General features: G+C 32.9%; 2 protein-coding genes across 2 annotated transcripts in view; both read left to right on the top strand.

Moving 5' to 3' along the window:
• The window catches only part of LOC131951198 (aminopeptidase N-like), a 35,045-nt gene that overhangs the window by 6,346 nt on the left and 7,795 nt on the right, over positions 1-20,904 (top strand). The gene's annotated exons all lie outside the window — the stretch shown is intronic.
• LOC131951224 (aminopeptidase N-like) lies at positions 1,208-15,849 on the top strand. Its single transcript, XM_059313564.1, has 22 exons — positions 1,208-1,300; positions 1,764-1,922; positions 3,284-3,410; positions 3,808-3,928; positions 4,560-4,623; positions 4,779-4,869; positions 5,038-5,151; positions 7,176-7,310; positions 7,640-7,705; positions 7,869-7,934; positions 8,600-8,787; positions 9,205-9,305; positions 9,519-9,670; positions 10,068-10,123; positions 10,374-10,521; positions 11,223-11,299; positions 11,525-11,635; positions 12,579-12,660; positions 13,127-13,212; positions 13,450-13,593; positions 14,748-14,826; positions 15,299-15,849. The coding sequence occupies exons 2-22, from the start codon at positions 1,783-1,785 to the stop codon at positions 15,446-15,448; spliced, it is 2,298 nt and encodes a 765-aa protein (XP_059169547.1). The 5' UTR covers positions 1,208-1,300; positions 1,764-1,782; the 3' UTR covers positions 15,449-15,849.

Here is a 20,904-nt window from a genome sequence, read left to right as displayed (position 1 = left end):
CGACAACGTGACCATCCACTTCCGGGTTCTGACCATAGACCCCGCCTCAATTAAGTTCTATGGCGACCCCGTCTCGTCAGATGACCCGCTCTACGTCACGTCATCAATCGACCTGGCCAGGGAGTTTTTCGTCATCAAGTTGGACAGGAATATGCAGGTGAGCTAATGCTGAATTGTACTGGTCGGAACCGGTTTACATACTTTACATGGATTACTGAACAACTAAGAAAGTCTTTTACTCGTATTTATTAAATGCACTCATACAAGAATTTTTTGAGGGCATCTTTTCGGGGTTGCTCGTCTCTCCCCCCCCCTCGAAGAAAGTCTAACGCCCCCCTCCCCCATCGAACGAAATAGAATTTATATAGGAAACATACTTTTAACAGTGTCCACCCACCCCTACCCCGAAAATATAGTCCGCACTACTTGCCTCCCCCCGTAAAAAAAATTTCAAGTGCCCCCCCCCCCCCGGAGAAAAAAATCTGGAAGAAACTCTGACTAATACACACACAGCATGGGTCTGCGACAAATTCCCGAAAGACACTTGCCAGAATGCGACAAATGCCCCAATGGACACTTGCCCGAATGCCGTTTTCCCGAAAGACACTTGCACGACAAATGTCCGAATCCGACAAATGCCCGAAATCGGCCTTCGGGGTCGGCGTGGTCGAGTCGGTAAAGCTCATGGTTGCTAAACCGAAAAGTCTCGAGTTCGAACCCTCGGGCAGATGCGGCTCGTTATCTGGGAACAGCCACTCTTCTAGGAGAGACAACTCCAAAATCAAACAACTGCTGCCTTGTAGTTTGTTCTTGGTTGGACAAAGGCTATGGAAGCAAATCCAAAAAGAAAAGCAGGCTGAAATCGGAGTCAATGGCCTTCAATGGCGCATAACCAGTTGACACGTATCCTTAATTGTGATGGAGGCGTGGTCGAGTCGGCTAAAGCTCATGGTTGATAAATTCGAAAAAAGTCTCGAGTTCAAACCCTCTGGCAGATAAGACTCGATCCCTTCCAAACACTAAAAATTAAGAATGAAGAAGAAGAAGAAGAAGGCCTTCGGGCTAATTGAATTCGGGCAAGTCTTTCGGAAAAACGTCCAGCTCCCCAAAGCATGTATAAATTCACAAGCAGATCTACAACGTTGTCTCATTTTATCTCATTGAGGGGTTAAGAATTTTAAAAATCTTCACGCTCTTAGGTTGGAAAAACGTACATTTTGGAGTTGAAATTTACTTCAGTGTTAAATAACGATCTGGCTGGTCTCTACTACAGTGTCTACTCAAACAATGGGAAACAAACGTAATCATTTGTTGTTTTTTTTTTACATACTTCTTATTTAATTTAAAACATCAGTCAATCTTGTTGTTGTTATATAATTCGATAAAAATATAATCGATTATATTTACAAGGTCATTAACATATTATCGATTACACTTTACTGTTCATTAATGTATAATCGACTACACTAATTAAGTGATTAAAGTGTAATCGATTACAATTACCAGGTTATTGAAAAATAATCAATTACACTTAACAGATCATTCAAATGTAGTCGATTACAATAACCAGGTCATTGAAGTAAAAGCTATTACAATTGCCAAGTCATAAAAACCTACTTGATTAAAAAAAACCAAGTTATTAAAATAAAATCGATTTAACTAATCAGGTTATTAAAATGTAATCGATTACACTAATCACGTCAATAAAATGTAATCGATTACAATACTCAGGTCATTAAAATGTAATCGACTCCACTCACCAGATACATAGCCACGACCCAGATGGAGCCAGCAGACGCCAGAAAAGCCTTCCCCTGTTTTGACGAGCCGGCACTGAAGGCCACTTTTAACCTGAGCCTTGTACATCCCAGCTCTATGATGTCCGTGGCCAACACTCTACCCGTGGCCACTGGGCCAGCTTTGTGAGTAGTGTGTGATGTTTAGCAACGGCATGGTTAAATGGTAGAGCGTACAGCTGCTAACGTGAAAGTCTGAAGTTCGGATCCCAGGTTAAAGTTGTTTAGACGCTTTTGGGCCTAACCAGATATGTTGCTCTTGGTTGATAAGTAACAATACAGAAATATTTTATAACTACAGTGCCAATTGCAGACACGGGTAGACAATTTTTAGTCCTGGAAAAGGCAGAGTCGTTTTAGTCAGGCGGGATCCGAACCCACCACTCCACGGCACCGAATAGCCCCGCGTGCCGTGCTTCACTTCAGGTCAAACCACTCTTCATGATTGACGGAAGGGGAAGTAAAGCAAGGCGACCAGGCATAATTCTTACCACACTAGCCTTAAATATACCGAGGTCTTAGAAACAGTTGAACTCTACTTCAACTGAACTATTAACCGCCATATCTGAATTGGTAACTTTGTGACAACATTAAAGAGGGTGGTACCTAAGGAAAAAAAAAGAAAAAAAAAATATAGTTGTCCATTTAGCAACAGTTAATAAACTTCTCATCATGCTTTTAAAATCTATGATTCAACATTTTGACATCTCCGGCCTACATATTTTGTGTGCATTTTATTTATTTTTTAATTTATTTTTATTTTATTTTTAAATTTTAAATTTTAAAAGCTTTTAATAAAACAAATGACAATAAGATGTGTGTGAATGCATTAGTCTGTAGAAACATTCAGGAGTTTTACAGTATCAATATTCACATACAAGTGATAAGGTAATCAATATTTACATAATGGCAAATACGTGGTGAAACTAAGTTTGATATGTACACAAATCGAAAGGGTAACTATTATAAGGGATTAATTTGAAATAAGTGAATGGTAGTGAAGATTTATCAAATGCGAGCAAAAGAAGTTGTGAGGGAAAAAAACTATGTGCTGTAATGTATGAGATATATAAATCTAATAAAAAAACATGAACTCATAAAAAAAAAAAAAAAAAAAAGGATGTGCAACCGTTGGAAAGGTTTGTGGTATTTAAACAGTCAACACTAAATGTATATATATAGCTACATTTTTTTTAAATAACAAAACCAAATATTAAAAAATTGATTTGTTGAATGTTAATTGAATACTTTTTTGTTGTTTTTTACACTCGTGCCAATCGATAGGAATATTTATCAGACTTAGCTAAAAAAAACTTTAAAAATAAAGAAAAATACAATTATAGTTGTTTTATATTAATTATTTTACATGCAAATAAAATTATTGTATAGGAATCCATATACAGACTATTTATGAAATGTTTATTCATTTTTTAGATAAAATATGTTTTTTTATGTAAACTAATAGAGATGTTGTCTAATAATTACAGTGTTGTTGATGGTGTAGAATATGTACGAGATATTTACCTCCCTTCTCCAAAGATGTCTTCTTATCTAGTGGCTTTTGTTATTTGTGATTTTTCTTTCAAGTCTACTGTTTCTACTAATGGTGTTCTGGTAAGTTGTGTTAAGCTTAAAGAAATAATTAATATGTATGAATATGCATATTGTTTCAATTTACCTGTAGAAATCGTCATCATTTTTTCCCGTTTGTGCCCAAAACACATGAGGAAGACGAAGTAGAGTACGTCTGTTTCAATGACCTAGGCCTTCAAGGGGATACAAGGTCAGCGCTATGCCCAGCCGCAAGTGTTTCCCTAACGTGAGTGGACTCAGGGCGTTCTACTGACTTGAACCCGGATTTGAACTCGAGACTGAACTGAACTTCCTCTTCCTTATGTGTTTTCGACACCAACGGACAAAGATGATGATGGAGATTAAAATACGTACTGTTTAAAATTGCTCATGTAGTCCTAGTCTCTGCCTCCAATCTTACCGACCATTATTTCCTTAGTTCCGTGCATGGACTACGACTAGCACTCTTGACCAGATCGACTACGCCCTTGATGTCGGTGCCAAAACTCTCACATTTTATGAAGATTTTTTCGGAATTAAATACCCGTTACCTAAACAAGGTATGGAAATAAGTACAAGTTTAGCTTTGTATAGGTCATGAACTCATCATTATAGGTGGTTGAAGATAAAGTTCTGTGTTAAAAATGTAAATTTCACGCTGAAGCTTCAGGGATTCCTGTGAGAAAGATTAACAGACAGAAGCTATTAGTGAAATCACCGTGAACGTTTTGTAAATTTCGATTAGTGTTTTTAAATAAAGCAAATAAAGCTGTAAAGTAGATAGATTACGTCACAACCACCAAATAATCGAAATATACCCACCATAAGCGTTAAGAACACGTTCGTATTATTACAATCCAAAAATCCGATTGACAGAAAAATTTATATCAGATTTGCATCAATTTTCATAATTATTTTAAAGAAAACGACAATGATTATTTTGTTTTTATCTGTTAATTTTGTTTTATTTAAACACAATTTTCAAAGCTATATAAATTTGTCAATAGTCAACCAAATACATTTAAATGTTTGTGTGTCTTTAAAAATGTAACATTTGTAAAATTCTAAACGTCATTTTAATTATTTTTTAGTTATTACTTTACAATAGTGTTATGAATCCTTAACATCATCACGAATCAGTTTTAAAAAATCACAAAATAAGACGTTATTTTTCAATTTTATTTTTATAAGATATGATTGGAATTCCCGACTTCGCCGCAGGAGCTATGGAAAACTTAGGTCTAATCACATACAGGTGTTGTTTTACGATTGATACGAAAACTTTTAATTTTTAAGTATAACGTAATTAATTGTTATGCTATATTTAAAAAAATAAATAGCCAATTTATTACAATAATATGAATTAAAGTTAATAAGTTACCATTTCACTATAAACTTTATTTGAAACAGACAGAGCTTTCTTCTGTATGAACAAGGAATATCCAATGAAAACGATAAAGAGACGGTTACTTATGCAGTAACACATGAACTGGCGCATCAAGTACGTTTTCAAAATGTTTTCAATATTAAAACTAGTCTAAAATAACTTGTGTGTAGTTGTGAAAACATGTGCTTTAATAAAGTGAATGCTATGAGTGTTTTACGAGCTATAAGACTTTGATGTTAGTTATTTTAAGTTGTACGTGACAAAACAATGTCTGTCCCGCAGTGGTTTGGTGACCTTGTTAGCCCTGCCTGGTGGGATGACCTCTGGCTGAACGAGGGGTTCGCGACCTTTGTGGAGTATCTGGGAGTTGACAATGTGCACCCAGAGTGGAAATATGTAAGAAGATGATTTTGTTTATTTTCATAAAACATATACATTTATGAGATGTTAACTAACTGAGGAAGGAAAACACAACTCGTTCAAAATAACATAACGTAATGTTTTACTCGAATTTCGTCCTTAAAACCTTTTCCAGATAGGCCCCTCCAGAATGTTAACACCCCCCCCCCTCCTCACCCGCCACCAAAATATGATTATTAAAAAGAGGATATAGAGCTTGTAGTTTTAGATTTTAATGAAAAGGTTGGAATTTGGAAATGGCATTAATAATTAGCATTCAAAGGTCTGCATTTCAGAACCTTTACCCTTAATCCGTTTGGCTGCGTGCATTAAATTAGAACTGGCAAAAATTGGCGGGACTAAACTTTCGCGCGTCCACTTTTGTGCATTAGTGGCGGGGCTTATCTGGAAATGACCTAAAACCTTGCTTTGAGGCGATCATATGATCATAATCTTTGACCGTTAGAGCCCAAGAAACATGGGCCAGATGAAGTAGAGTTCATCTGCATCAATAAACTAAGATTATAAAGAGATTGTATGGACCGTACTCTACCTAGCCGCCTTAGTTTCCACTTAGGGGTCATCCATAAATGACGTCACGCTTTTTGACGATTTTTACCTCCCCACTTTCCTCCGTCACACATCGTCACAAAAAGCCAGACCCCCCCCCCCAAAAAAATGACGTCACACCTCAGCCTATGACATCCCTCAAAATTGCAGTTGCGTTTTTCTTAAAACATCGATATTTTTCCAAAATCTTGTTTGAACCCTGTCAAAATAGAGTATTTTAATCAATTCTTATTGCAATGTATTAAAACCGTTTTCTCAAACGCGAAATAACGTCTAAAATTCGTTTTCTAACATTGTTTTTTTCAAATGCAAAAATGTGACGTCGCACCATCTGAACCCCGCCCCCCTCTCCTTCGTCACAAACCGTCACAAAATTACGGACCCCCCCCCCCCTCCCCGCTACGAGTGTGACGTCATTTATGAACGACCCCTTACGTATAGTATGGTTTGTGTATAATTTATTATGTTTGAAAGGGAAACCATTGGGATGTATGAAATATATATAATCTTTATTGTTTATTACCCCTGATAAATAAAACGATATATTTTCAAGTTTGATATAACGCTATCAGTGCTGCCTCTACTTTTTAAATTCCGGAAGCGAATTTATTATTCAACTTTAACTCTTTATTAAGGCAAAGCTTCAAACTAAAACATTATTGATTTTTACAAGCATGTAAGCCTACAAAAAAATTCAAACTTTTACATTGGCTTAACTCATTTATACGGAGCATGTAGCAAATGATGCGGTCTGTGAAAACTATGAAAGAATCACCAACGTAATTGGTCCATTCCAGAGGCGAAAATAGTTCAGATGATTTGGATGTTTTACAATCTCTATTTTAATGGCCTATAGCAACTATAAGTTAGGGTAGGGTACTCAAACGAAGGAGTGGAGGCGAAGGAGGCAAAGAAAATATTGGCTGAAGGACATTAATGGATAAGACTGCCCAATTCAAAATCCTAGCAGATCAGGAAAGATAGAAATGCATTATAAATTGACAACACTTTAACCTTAATGATCCGCCTGGGGTTTTGGTGTAAATCAGTGGTTCTTAACCTACTTGTAGGTACCTACCACCATCAGATTTATTTGCGTATACACGTACTTTTCTTATAGTTATATCATCAGCACTGTCAAAAAACCGATCGTAAATTAATAGGTAGGATCTTGACCTCCACCGACCCCTAATACTGATTCACAGAACCCCTGGGGTTCGATTTAACCCAGGTTAAGAACCACTGCTCTAGATAGATAGCGCAACCGGTAAAATATAACCACACAACTAATCCCAACTATCTTATGGTTTCACTTGGCACTAGTTTGACATCATGTACACGTACACACAACTAAACCCAACTTTCTTATGGTTTCACTTGGCACTAGTTTGACATCATGTACACGTACACACAATTTATCCAAACTATCTCATGGTTTCACTTGGCACTAGTTTGACATCATGGTTGTCAAAGAGATCCACGGTGCTCTACAGCTGGACAGCCTTGTGACATCCCATCCACTCTATGTTCCAGTCAGCCTTATTTCAGATATTCTACAAATTTTTGACAGCATCTCATACGCTAAGGTAAATATTTGTTATACTTTTCATCACACCACACATAGTTTTGAATTTTTTAAATTATTTTTTCTAAATAAGCGTTTGAAAAATGCATAGGATATATTAAAATATATAATAAATAATTTCCAGTTTTGCATATTTTCATATTTACATATCTGCATTTCGTGTATTTACACTATGTATACATATACGTACATGTACATGTACACATATACATATAGGCTACATGCATGTGTGTGTGTTTGTGTGTGTAAATATGTATTCGTGTAGGTTGCGTGCATATGTGTATTTGTTTATTTATGTATGTAACCATGTTTCAAATATATTTGATCTAGGGTGGAGGTATAATAAGAATGCTGCGACACTTTATTGGAGAAGAAACTTTCAAGAGAGGATTGAATGTATGTCTCTTATTTTAAAAGGCTTAAGTGCTCGATAGTAGAAGGCCACACATTTTTTTTTAATTTAAACGTGTAACCTATCACTATTAAGATTTTTTTCTAAAATGTTATGCGAGTAGGATAAGTTGATACAAACTGTATGGTTTTTTTTTTCATCGGTCAGAGATACCTAACAAACCACATGTACTCTACTGCTACACACAATGACTTGTGGGATGCTATTACTGAGGTAAATAATATTTAATGTATTGTTAAAATTTAACTTAAAGTTATTTATCAATATATAAGGCGTATGTATCTTTTATCTCGATAAACTAATTAATGTAATGAGTGCACTTAAGCATGGCGGCTGTTATGTTCCCTCAGGGAACTTCAATGAATCTTTTCATGTAACCAACATAATTTGACTCACAAATGGACGACATTCTAGCACGAGTTATGGAATTAAAACTTTTGGGTTAGCGATTGTGTGCTCTTTTTCTCGATCATAAATAAAGATGCTATACTTTTGATAGATCTAATTGTTATCAGCAACATTAAATTGCGGGGACGGGGGATACGATCCGCACAAGGTGAGGCCACTTAGCGGGTGAAACTAAATCGAAAACAAATTCCTTCAAAACTATATTAAATCAAAAAATAGTAGAGGAGGGGTGACAAATCAAAAATGTGAATTTTTTAAAGGATGTGGGGTGACACCCTCAGTTTCCACTTCGCTTGATACTTCCTACTTATGACGCCACTGTTTGTTGTTTTAAAATAAATGAGCAATCCTTTCTGGTTAGTTTAGTTGCTCTCTATTTTGTTAAAATATGTTTTGTATGACGCTTTATAATGTATAATTTTAATTTAAAATGCCAAATAATTATCACTGGAACATACATTTCCGTTAAGCAAGCATCGATAGATGGCAAGGGTATTAATGTCAAGGACATCATGAACACCTGGACGTTACAAATGAACTATCCACTTGTCACCATCAGTCGAGATTCGTCGTCTGCTGATGTCGTTGTTGTGTCCCAGGAGAGATATTTATCGAATAGAAATGTGGTCGATCCAGGATTATACCAATCACCCTTTGGGTAAAATAGTATTTAAGATATATTTATCTAATCGAAATGTGGTCGATCCAGGATTATACCAATCACCTTTTGGGTAAAATCTTAATTAATTAAACCAATTAAAAAGATATATATCTAATCGAAATGGAGATAACCCAGTATTATTATAGTATCAAATTTCAAATTTCAAATTCAAATTTCAAATTTCAAATTCAAATTTATTAAAAAAAAAACGGTAACAATTGTAGGTATTATACCATTAGGGTAAAATCTAAAACTAATCAAACTAATTAGAAGCACTAGATATTAATTTAAAACTCTAGCTTACAAGTAGGCTACATATAGCCTACTTTTTTGAATTTCTTAAAAATGAATAAAATAAAAAACGCATAATAGGCTTATCAACTGAAATATTCATTAAACTTTTTTTTCATCAAGATATCGTTGGACCATTCCTGTTACAATAACATCCAGTAAAAATCCAAATTTTGATGAAACAAGCTCACAAGTTTTTTGGCTGACAAGAAATGAGACTTCAAGTACGATTTAATTTGTTATAATAAAAAAAATTAATTAATATTACAAGATCACAATTTTCCAAAACTAATTAAATTTGGAAACAATTTACCATTTTTAAATTACTTCATTTTCATCAACTTACATTTCTTTAAGTCACAGCTTATTAAAATATTCTAATGACGTTTTTCTCTATGCATATATTGATGTCATTGTTGATATTTTTACTCGTATAGAAAGTTTCAACATTGGAGCAGACAATCTCCCAGACCTGAATGATGCTAATGGTTGGATTCTTGCAAACATAGATCAAGTGGGATACTATAGAGTGACTTACCCAGTTTCCAACTGGTTGGCACTTAGCAACCAGCTAAATACCAACCACGAGGTATGCTACTTTTTGAAAAATAAAATGTATTGTTAAAATTTCTAAATGCTAAGTTTGAAGTTAAGTAAATCAATTTTTATTTTTTAAGCAAAGGTATTAAATATTAGTTGAATTTGATTTTGTTTTTTGTTTGTTTTTTTGTCATTAACATTTCAACAAAACCAATCTTATATTTAAAACTAGCAATTTCTTAATTTATTTTTAACAAATCTGTTTTAATAATGTCTTGTAAAAGTAAACTTTTAAACATTTAAACGAAAACATAATAAGTAAACACTATTTATTTAATCATATTTTGAATCATAGATTTATCATTTAGGTCTGCCAACTCAAAATATAGTATGTTTGTAGCGGAATTGATAATTTGTTATTGATCTTGTTTTGTACATTAATACAGGTAATATCAGCAGTAAACAGAGCTCAAATAATCAATGATGCTTTCAGTTTAGTCAGGTAATGTGTTGCGATGTGATAGATGCCTACAAAATCCGATACCATGTCATGGAATAACATAGTGTTAAGGTGAAAAAAAATTGACACCGATTACACTTGACACTTCAAAAACACACAATCACACAGGGCAGGACTATTTATGTAAATCCACTTTGACAGTTCAGCAATAACAGCTACTAAAATACATTCAAAATTTAGTATTAAATCTATTAAATATAATTAATCAAGTAAACAAATATCACATGATCAGGTCTGGAGATCTTGAGCTAAGCGTGGCACTAAAGTTTTTTGATTATCTGGACAAAGAAATGGATTATGTACCTTGGTATGTTGCAAGCAAAGAATTTGGATATATAGACCTAATGCTATCCCTCAATCCATTGTATGGAAAATTAAGCGTAAGTTTTTGACAATTTTAATTGTGTTGTGATTAGTTTTGTGATTGGTCCAGCATTGAAGACAACAGTTTAACTTTTTTTATACACAATTTTTATTTAGTTGTGTTTAAAACCAAGACATATAAACCACTTCATTTATTTTGTTTATTCTGTTTATTTATATTATTTAAATCATATTATTATTGTTTATGATTTTCTTCAACATTAAAAAATAACTTTAAATTTGAACACCATAAATAATAAGACCTAACATTAATGTTATATTCAGATCAAACATTGATTGTTTTATCTTTATAATTGGCTTTTTTTGTTTATCCAGTGCATTTAATAATTTAAAAAGAAACCTGAAGTAAAAAATAAAATTTACAACATTCAGCATATAAAAGCATACATTTCATGATACAAGTTCAGTGTTATACTAAAACCTAACTATGATTTTATTTATTAAACTACTCATTACTGAAGTTTTAATTGATTATCCTAAACATTCATAAATATATAGTAATGTATCTGTAAAATAATGACCAAGAATAAGAGAGTTCAAATTTATCAGATTTTATTTAATGCTTGAAAATGTTAGTAATATACTTAGACTCATTTCACATTTTGAGAATAGCTTTACATCTAAATATTATTTATTTATTTATTTATTTATATATTATTTGGTGTAGATATTTATTGCGTCTTTTAAAAAATTACAGCAATTTATGCAAGAGAAGTTTAGCAAACCTTTCAAAATATTTGGTTTGAACAACACTGGTTCCTCACATCTTCAAATGTAAGATAAATGTATCATACAAATAACACAAAATCATTTAAAAACTGCATTTTCAATCATTGATTTTCTTCTTAATAATGTTTATACATTTGATTAAAAATTAAGTTTTATAAAAAAAAAACACATATTTCAATTACAATATCAGATGTTGATATCATTATTTTTATCTTTTTAACATAAGTAATCCTTAAAGACTGAATTAAATATTAATAATTTTATTTACAGAGGCACTAGACAAATTATAGCTAGTGGTGCTTGTCAATCTGGAGTGCAGGAGTGTATTGACACTTCTGTAAACCTTTACCGTCAGTGGATGTCTAATCCTAGTGCTAATCCGTAAGACCTTTAAAATGTTTTACTACCATGTTGAGATTATTTTTTTGCTTTATTTCTCTTACATAGAAAACAAAAAGTGATTAGTTTATGAAAATGAATATTAGCATAAATAATTTTCATGTATTGATTTTTCTGATGATACAAAATTTAAACTATTTGAGAAGAATAAATTACAAATCAGTTTGTTTAACTTTTAAAATGTTTTACTTTTCCATGTTAATATTATATTTTGCTTAGATTCTTCTGCATAAAAAACAAAGTGGGACTAATTGATGAAAGTGAATCCTTCTTTATACCATAAATATATATATATATATAAAGATATAAAAATTTACACTATTTTAAAGAATGCTAAATAATTAATGCATTAATGTATTAACGGGATGGAGTGGTCTAGCAGTAGAGATCTGGACTGCTAGCCAGTAAGTCTTGAGTTCGAATCTGCATTCTAGTCAGTAGAGACCGTCCCTGAGTCCACCCAACTCTGATGGGTACCTAACTCACGTTAGGAAAAGTAAAGACGGCTGGGCATAGTGCTGACCACACTATCTCTATATCTATGTATTAACATGATTATTTTTTAGGCTGAACTTTAATAATTATTTATACCATGATAACAAACAAGGCTATAACAATAATTTTAAAATGAAAGCAGTTTTATAAATGTAACAAAAGATTTATCATTTTTTTTATTTTGTATTTTTTCAACCGCATAATACACTATAATAATCTTTTAAGATATTTATAATATAGATATATGTTTTTTTTTAAATTAATTGCTTAGTTCTGTATGAGATTTTTTTAAAAAAGGTTAAATGTTATAAAATATATCATAGCTCACTTTCAAAACATTAGTTAAATCTGTTCTGAGGCATCTGCATTCAATGTATAATATTCCCAAAATGAAAATTTGGTCTTAAACAATTTTTTTAACTTAATGCAGGATTGATCCTGACTTAAAACCTGTTGTCTACTGTTCAGCTATTGCATCTGGAGGTATTGAAGAATGGAACTTTGGATTACAGGTAAAAAAAGAAAACTTGTATTTAAATAAGAAAAACATCAATCTGGCATTTTCAAAACTTGGTTAGCAATGGATGTTGTTTAACAGCCTTAAATAATTTTGTATTAAATTTAACCACCGCCTACTTACTGTATTTATTTTTGAGAATGATTAGTCAAATGGTTGAGATATGATTTTCAATCATATTATACATTAGTTTGTGGAAAAAACTCCTGTAAAAATTAAATGAATTGTCCATAGTGATTCAGTAATCAAAAGCTGAATGTTAGCCAGGTTTTCTTAGTGTACGTTCTGAATATAATTAGCTAATTAAAATGCAAAAATATGCATTCACTTTAAACTCAATTTCTTTAATGAATTACACATTGTAAAAATATATATTTCTTATTAGACAATTATAATTTAAATTATAGGTTTTATCTGAATTTTATTCTAATATCTGGCTAAACTTGCTTTCCTAATTTCAGATGTATACAGATCCGGCAATGCGTTCAGAAAAAGGTTTCTTACTAAATGCTTTGTTATGCTCCACAGATGTATGGCTTGTCAATAGGTTGGTTAAGCTCATTTAAATACATAATATGGTTGAAAAATAAAATCACATCATAATCTAGTTAGTTTAATAAAAATGCATTAATATCCTGCTCTTTTGTGAATTAGGTATGGATAATGTTTAATGCCTATCAGTAAACATAAAAAAGTAATTAAAACAGCAAGTTTGTATTTTTTTTTCATTAAGGTAAGAAGATTATGTTTCCCCCAATAATAGTAACCAATTTTACAATTCCAGTTTATTTAGTTATTCCATTCAAGACAACTCACCTATTCGCATGCAAGACACTATGGATCTCTTGGCCTTTGCTGCTGGCAAAACTTTGCCTCGTTTACTGTTCTGGAATTTTTTTAAAGCCAATTTCGATAAATTTATGAACATGTAAGAACCAACTCGTTTTAAGTTGCTAAAGATATTATGTTACATGTATTTTCTATGATAACCAGCATTTTACTACTTTTGCTTAACCTTATTATCATAATTCTTTTTTATCTATTTATCGATTAACAAAACTTATTGCAAATTATAAAGCAAGCTTGATTTTACCATTTAGTTTTAAAAAATTTATTTCAATTGGTACTTTTTAGCGCAATTTCCATTCTGGAGAATTGCGTTTATTAACTCGTCATTTCTGGGAATGGATGGATGGATGGATGAATGAATGAATGGATGAATGTGTGTCCGGGCTTTTAGTCGTATCTCCTCCTCAACGAAGCAATATCGATGACTAGTTCCAAAAGCAATTATGTTAAGCAAGTTACGAGAATGAGCATAGGCCATAAAAATTCCGGGTTTCTTTCATGTATTTCCCGTAAAAGCCAAAAAACCTCGAAAAAATGCAGTTTTTGGCCCATATCTCGGCAACCAGACCACTTAGCGACTTGAAACATGTACCAATCGATTCCTGCCATAATTTAGAACAATATTGCCGAAGAAAGTTTTCAAAAATATCCTCTCGTTCGGTCACAAATTTTAAAATTACATAAACACCTACAAACCGATCGCTCTTCTAGCTTGAACGCACCCCATCATTATACGTCAGAGCTATTTTTAGATAACATAAGGAAATTGCGCATAAATGTCACTAGAGTCTAGACTTTTTTAATTAACTTGCGCGCCTACTGAACGTGATGGCGCAGCCATGGAACGCGATGACGCATCTATTGAACGTGATGACGCGTGTGGTGTGGTTGTATATACATGCCGGAAGTAGAGATCTATCATCTTAATGATTATCATGTTGATAATCAAGTTCAACTAATCAATGGTTTTAATAACCCTGCTCTTGATTTCAAGGTGCTTAGTTTAGTTAGTTGTTAGGTTTATTTAATTAAAAACGTTTTAATAACTAACCAATGGTTTTACTAACCCTGCTCTTGATTTACGCTACGACAGAGCTATTTTTAGATAACATAAGGAAATTGCGCTAAAATTGTCACTAGACTTTTTAATTAACTTGTTTCTATATTTGTGTTTGACATTGTGTATTTTTCCATTTTATACATTATTTTCTTACAAACAAAAACGATTTTCAGATATGGCACACAGTTTCGTCTATCTAGTGTTCTTCTTGAGGCAGCCTCAGGATTCAATACAGAGTATGATCTAGAAGCAGTAAGTCACTGACAAAAAAAATGCTGAAACTTATTTTTCTCAATATATAAGTAATGATCTTAGGGCCATTTTTTTTTAACTGACACACTCTTTCCTAAAACAAACTATTAAGTTTAGGCTATCAATTATATATATATATATATATATATATATATATATATATATATATATATATATATATATATATATATATATATATATATATATACATATATTTATATATATATATATATGTATATACATTATATATATATATATATATATTTATATATATATATATATATATATATATATATATATATATATATATATATATATATATATATATATATATATATATAATATATATTTATATATATATTGGCCTATATATTTTTTCCTTTTAATTATTTATTTTTATCACCGCATTGGGGCATACCCCTTTGTAACGCCCACCATAAGTTTAAATACTGTATCCTTACACACATCACAGCTAAAAGCTTTGAAGGCTGAACATGAAGGACAGTGGGCTGCTGGTTCTGGTGGGATTGATCAGGCCATTGAGAAAGTCTCTGGGAATGTCAACTGGATGAAAACCAACCAAGAAGCCCTGGAATCCTGGTTAGCAGGCCTTGGATATTAAGACAATTTTAAACATCGTTAAATTTTACTTTTGGCTTTAGAGATGTCATTAATTTAATTCAGTTTAAATAGTACTTAAAATAGAAAATTTATTTTTTTAAATGACACAATTTGATGTCTTTATGTTACTTATTATAAAAACTATGGTTAAAAATATAGCTTGACTAAATAAATAAATGTAGATAAGACTTAAACAAAAAATCTCTAGACTCTTCGTTGTCTTTGAGAGGTAACACTGCGTTAAATTTGTAAAATAGTGTACATTTGAATTATGTTTAACCTGGAAGCTTTATAACAAAATCGATTTAATTAATTTTTGTTTGACTTGATGTACATTTTAATGAATTTATTTTACCAATTCTGGTTTCTTTTTAAAGTTAACTGTTTCCTATTATTTGTTAATCATACCATACTTCAAATGAAATTGATAAATAAATACAGAATAGTGCATTTTCTTGAACTTTAATGTTTGTACTGGTCTATCCTATTTCAAACTAAAAACTAAAAAGAGTAAAATGTTGTTGTAAAATAAAGACAATCAAAATAAAGAGAACTTGCTTAACACTTTATGCTACATTATGTGTGGAGCAGTTTGGTTAAGTGTTCAAATGCTAACCCAAATTTCTCAAGATATAACACTGGTCCTTTGAGTCTGCAGGATGTACCTGAGTCCACCCATCTCAAATGAGTACCTGACTAATCTTCGGGAAAGTAAAGTCAGCTGAGTACACTGCTAACTACACTATTCAGTTCATATGCCAAGGGTCATATATGAAACTAATTCGTCTGCACTATCGATCATTAAGTCTGAGAGGGCAATTTTGGTTATTTTATTTTAATATCATTACATGGTGGCACTACAGGGAGTCAGCAACAGGCAAAAGTTTGCTTACGCCTATTTAAGTTAATGTATTCCTTATATTTATGCATTTATTTTCTAAACTGGTAATTGTGTATTTACAAATGTAGACTAAAAATTATGGCAAAAGGATAACTTTCAGAAGGTTCCAGAATTGGCTAGTCATTTCCCGCATTAATTGACAAGTGTAGTAAAATAGAGATGTAAGCCCACTGAAGCTACTTTATGTTTTCTAATTTGGCCATTTCAACTTGGAAATTGATCTGCCATCAAATTTTTGCTTTCAAATATTTCTCAATGTTTTTGGGACACAAGTCTATGCAGTACATCTCTCCGTTCTCTTGCCAGGTCACGAGTGTTGGCTAGGTCAGTCCCACAATTTTCTAGCTGTTGGTTAACACATCTCAGTAAAGACTCTGATCATGGTAATCCGTTTCCATTCTCGTCAGATAACATAAAATTCAGATTTGCATAGGGTGACTTGAAAGATGTAAAACGGAAAAACGCGCACTGTTTTACCACTAAATATAGTAGTGCCCCTTACCCACTATGCAGGACGCCCGATTAACTGATGCCAAATGACAACATTGCCGCTCTAGAACTCTGGGTGCCAAACCGTGTATTAACAAAATCGCACCCTCCATGGTGCTGTCCATAAGAAGTTTTTATTTACTTTTTCCAAGAAATCTTTTCGGAAGTATTTTCATTTACTCCCCAAAAATAGTTTTTTGCAGAACCCTTCCCTGGAGTGTTCTAATCTATACCCCAAAGGTTCACGGTGATCGGAGGAATGGTGTCAAACCGCAATCGACTTTTATTTTTTATATACCGTATAGAGAGAACAATTGAATCGAGCCCTGCCGGGCGAATTCGAAATTGTTTTTTTCGCAGGAACCTCCCCAGGAGTACTTAACAACTTCCCAAAGTTTCATGGCGATGAAATGAAAGGTGTAGTAATGCAATAAAGACAGACAGACACACATACATTGCTTTATATATATAAATTATATATATATATATATATATATATATATATATATATATATACATATATATATATATATACATTTATATATATATATATATATATATATATATATATATATATATATATATATATATATATATATATATATATATATATATATATATATATATATATACAACAATAATAGAACATAAAATTATTTGAATTTATTGTGGGCACTAAACTAAAATCTAGCCTGCTATGCATACTATAGATAACAGGTTTTTGGCTTTCCAATGTAGCAAAAATGTAGCATTATTAAACGAAGCAATTTTATGCTTGGTGAATGCTAAATTTGTTTCAAACTTACTGCACCAACACGGTGGTTTCCCAGCTGCTAATGAAGGCCACCGTGTGGACGCAAGGGATTGCCCGAAATAAAAAATTTACATTTTATTGAGAATTGACATACATTATCAGTTAGAGGATAAGAAGTAGCGTATTTACAATGAGTAAAGTGTTTCTTTTAGAGGGTTTTTTTCCGGGGTGGCACTTGGAATTTTTGGGGAGGGCGGGGGCGGACTCTGGTAGACCTATATATTTTGTATATAAATTATATTTCGTGGGGGGGGGGGAGGGAGGGTAGCCGTTCTAGGGTTTGAATTTCGCTAATCAGGATATTATGTTGAAACCAATCTTCTGTGGCCAAAAACTCACCACCGTCTATTGCTAATCAAGTGTTCGATAGTGCTTTAACATGTTTCCTCCCTAATCTTTAAATTAAGTATTAATAACTAAATGAACATCTAATTACATTAAACCTTAAATATTATTGCGTTGTCGTTGGAGACGAATATATTTGGACAATATTAATAAAATCTCTGCATTACTAGTGGACCAAAATAAAGTTACAAGATTTGCGACAAACAGAAATAATGAAGGGCGGAATAATTGATAGATATCGTGAAATAAATAAATGTATACAATAAAGGGGCTTAACCGGATTAATATGCTAATCGTGTTTATGTTCATTTCATACATGTATGTGCAAACATGTTGGACAACTATGTAATAATCGATAATGTATGGCTAGATGGATTAATTTGCATTGTAGGTTTTATTATGTTAAAATTACTTTTTAAAAAACTACTTTTCAGTTTAAATTAAAGAAGGTGTAGAATTTTAAATAACATTTTATAAAATGAAACCGTTATGAAATAAAATCTTAAGAACCACCGCAATAACTTACAAGAAAAATAGCCTATAAATATGTTACGTCAGCATCATTTGCTCTCTTTATATATACAAATGATCTGCGCTATTAAAAAAAATTCTACTCATTTACTGCAGAATCGTAATGCAGTGTTAATTCCCCTCAAGCACATATTAAATCTTATCTTTTCTACCTTTACATCAACCCTTTGACAAACAAACCACAGCAATAAACTACAGTAAGTTTTAATAGCTTGTAAATAATCTACGTCAAACAGACATGGTCATTCGAAATTTAAATCTGCAGTATAAAACTAAGAATTGATGGAAAAAAATCGCCATGGAGTTTTAATGTCCACCAGTGGCGTAGCCAGGATCGTCTCAAGGGGGGGGGGGGGGGGTTCCAATTTTTACCCGGGGACAAACTTTCGATTTGCACCCCGCACCTCAAACTTTCGATTTGCACCCCCACCTCAAACTTTCGATTTGCACCCCCCCCTCAAACTTTCGATTTGCACCCCCCTCATACTTTTCATATATATACCGAGGGGTCTATGGGGGGCTATAGCCACCCTTACCCCCCCCCCCTTCCTACGCCACTGATATCCACTTCAGCAGAGCCGTGAAGCTTATTTTGTGTACCGCAATCATAAAGTTGGGCCAACAAAAGTGGAAAGTGTCGAGCAAACTGGTGGGTATAAAAGGTGTGCGACTACCCCGTCTCTCGTCACAATTTTATAGTTTCATATTCCCACAAGGCTTAGAAAAAAAAGGTAAGGTAAATTTTGCCTGTCTTAGCAAACAGGACAAAACTTAACCAGGCAAGTTTTCTATTGAATGTGATATTCATGCTTAGTGATAGGCCTGCTTGAGAAAAAAAATGTGTTAAAGTATTTTGTATCTTTGAAGTTTACTATATTATTATGAATCATAAACGGATTCACTCTATGACGAAACGAAGAAATATTATAAAAATCTTATTAAAAAACTCTAGATATAAGTTATTTTTGTGAATAATTAGTGAATTTCGGTTATGAGAAAATCTGTGTGATGAGTTGATTTAATTGTAAGATTAAATTGTTTTCCTGTACGATATGCAAATAGGGCAAATGAAGTCGAGATTATTTGTTTCGGTGACCTCGGCATATAAATGGAGAGTGTTCAGCCTCAAAGTTTCTTACAAACTTTTTTCTTCCGGAAAGGGATACGTTAGATGTACCCTGTGACTTGAACCTTGTACCCATCAGATCTGGGTGGACTCCGGGATTGGCCCCCTAGAATTTCGGGTTACCAGTCGAGCACTCAACCGTCCAATGAAGCCGTTTTATAGAAATATTTACACTTAAATAGTACTTTATCTCACAAAGTATTACATTTCAAACTTACGGTTAAATCTGGATTTGTTACTTTACCTAACATGTATTGCAGTTTGACGGGTCATATTACAATATCGACTTCATTTATTTGATTATAGACTTGCATAGAAGGAATTTTTTGGTGGTTACGTCATAGTAGGATGACGGGATTACTAGAGTGACCTATGTCTAAGTGGGACCACAGGCTAACTAGAGTAACCTATGTCTTAGTGGGACGACAGGCTAACTAGAGTGACATATGATGCCCTAGTAGGACGACATATTTACTATTGTGGCATATGTCCTACCTAGACCATAGGCTAACTACTACTAAAAAAGGAACGACATAATCACTCAAGAAAAATCTGAAAAATGCTCTTTTGCACCAATATTTTAGCATGGCGAATTCTCATTGCAGTTGGCCTAGATGACAATGACCCTCAAATCGGCCTTGACCTTGGGTCTAGTGCTGTTCATGTACAACAGCTGTATGGCCAGCAGACGGAGCAGCTGTGATGACAGCCACTGGAAACTAAAATTTGATATCTTCAAACCCTACTGTGTCAGGTTGGCTGCTGCCGGCGATAAACACATTTGTGAGTCGAAATTTTCATTGCTTACATTATTATTTTTAAATTCAAGAAACGCATAAAATAAGACTACTGATGATCAATTTGCATTGACGTAAAGGTATACAAATAAAACATAATTATTATTTTCATAGATCAAGCGTTAATTTTTACTTTCATAAATTTATAATATTTATATGAACAAATGTTATTTGTTTAGTGTTAGGTAAAATATTTTGAGATTTTAATTCACTTTTAATTCAATATGGATAATGCTTTTGCTGTGATAAGTTGTTTTGTTTTTTAATTAAATTTTAAAATTAATTTTCCCTCACTTGGGAAGGTAACAGATGTCCACTAAAGCCCACAACAACAACTACCGAAAGAACGTCTACAACTACAACAACCACCCCCGCACCGACAACCACACCGACACCTGCAGTAACGGATCTGAGACTTCCAACATCAGTCTCACCTCTCCACTACAACATCGAA

This window comes from Physella acuta, unplaced genomic scaffold (genome assembly GCF_028476545.2).
Source record: "Physella acuta isolate Inbredline_101_S28 unplaced genomic scaffold, ASM2847654v3 ptg000804l, whole genome shotgun sequence".
Taxonomy (NCBI): domain Eukaryota; kingdom Metazoa; phylum Mollusca; class Gastropoda; family Physidae; genus Physella; species Physella acuta.
The sequence above is the reverse complement of the archived record's forward strand: the minus strand, read 5'-3'. Positions and strand labels throughout refer to the sequence as shown.

What these genes read in the sequence shown, in the direction of transcription:
- LOC131951224 (XM_059313564.1), top strand. Translation starts at nt 1,783, where the DNA reads ATGGAGCCAGCAGACGCCAGAAAAGCCTTCCCCTGTTTTGACGAGCCG. An exon ending in AGCTAAATACCAACCACGAG is followed by an intron (nt 9,671 to 10,067) that starts GTATGCTACTTT and finishes ACATTAATACAG; the next exon opens with GTAATATCAGCAGTAAACAG. An exon ending in TCTAATCCTAGTGCTAATCC is followed by an intron (nt 11,636 to 12,578) that starts GTAAGACCTTTA and finishes AACTTAATGCAG; the next exon opens with GATTGATCCTGACTTAAAAC.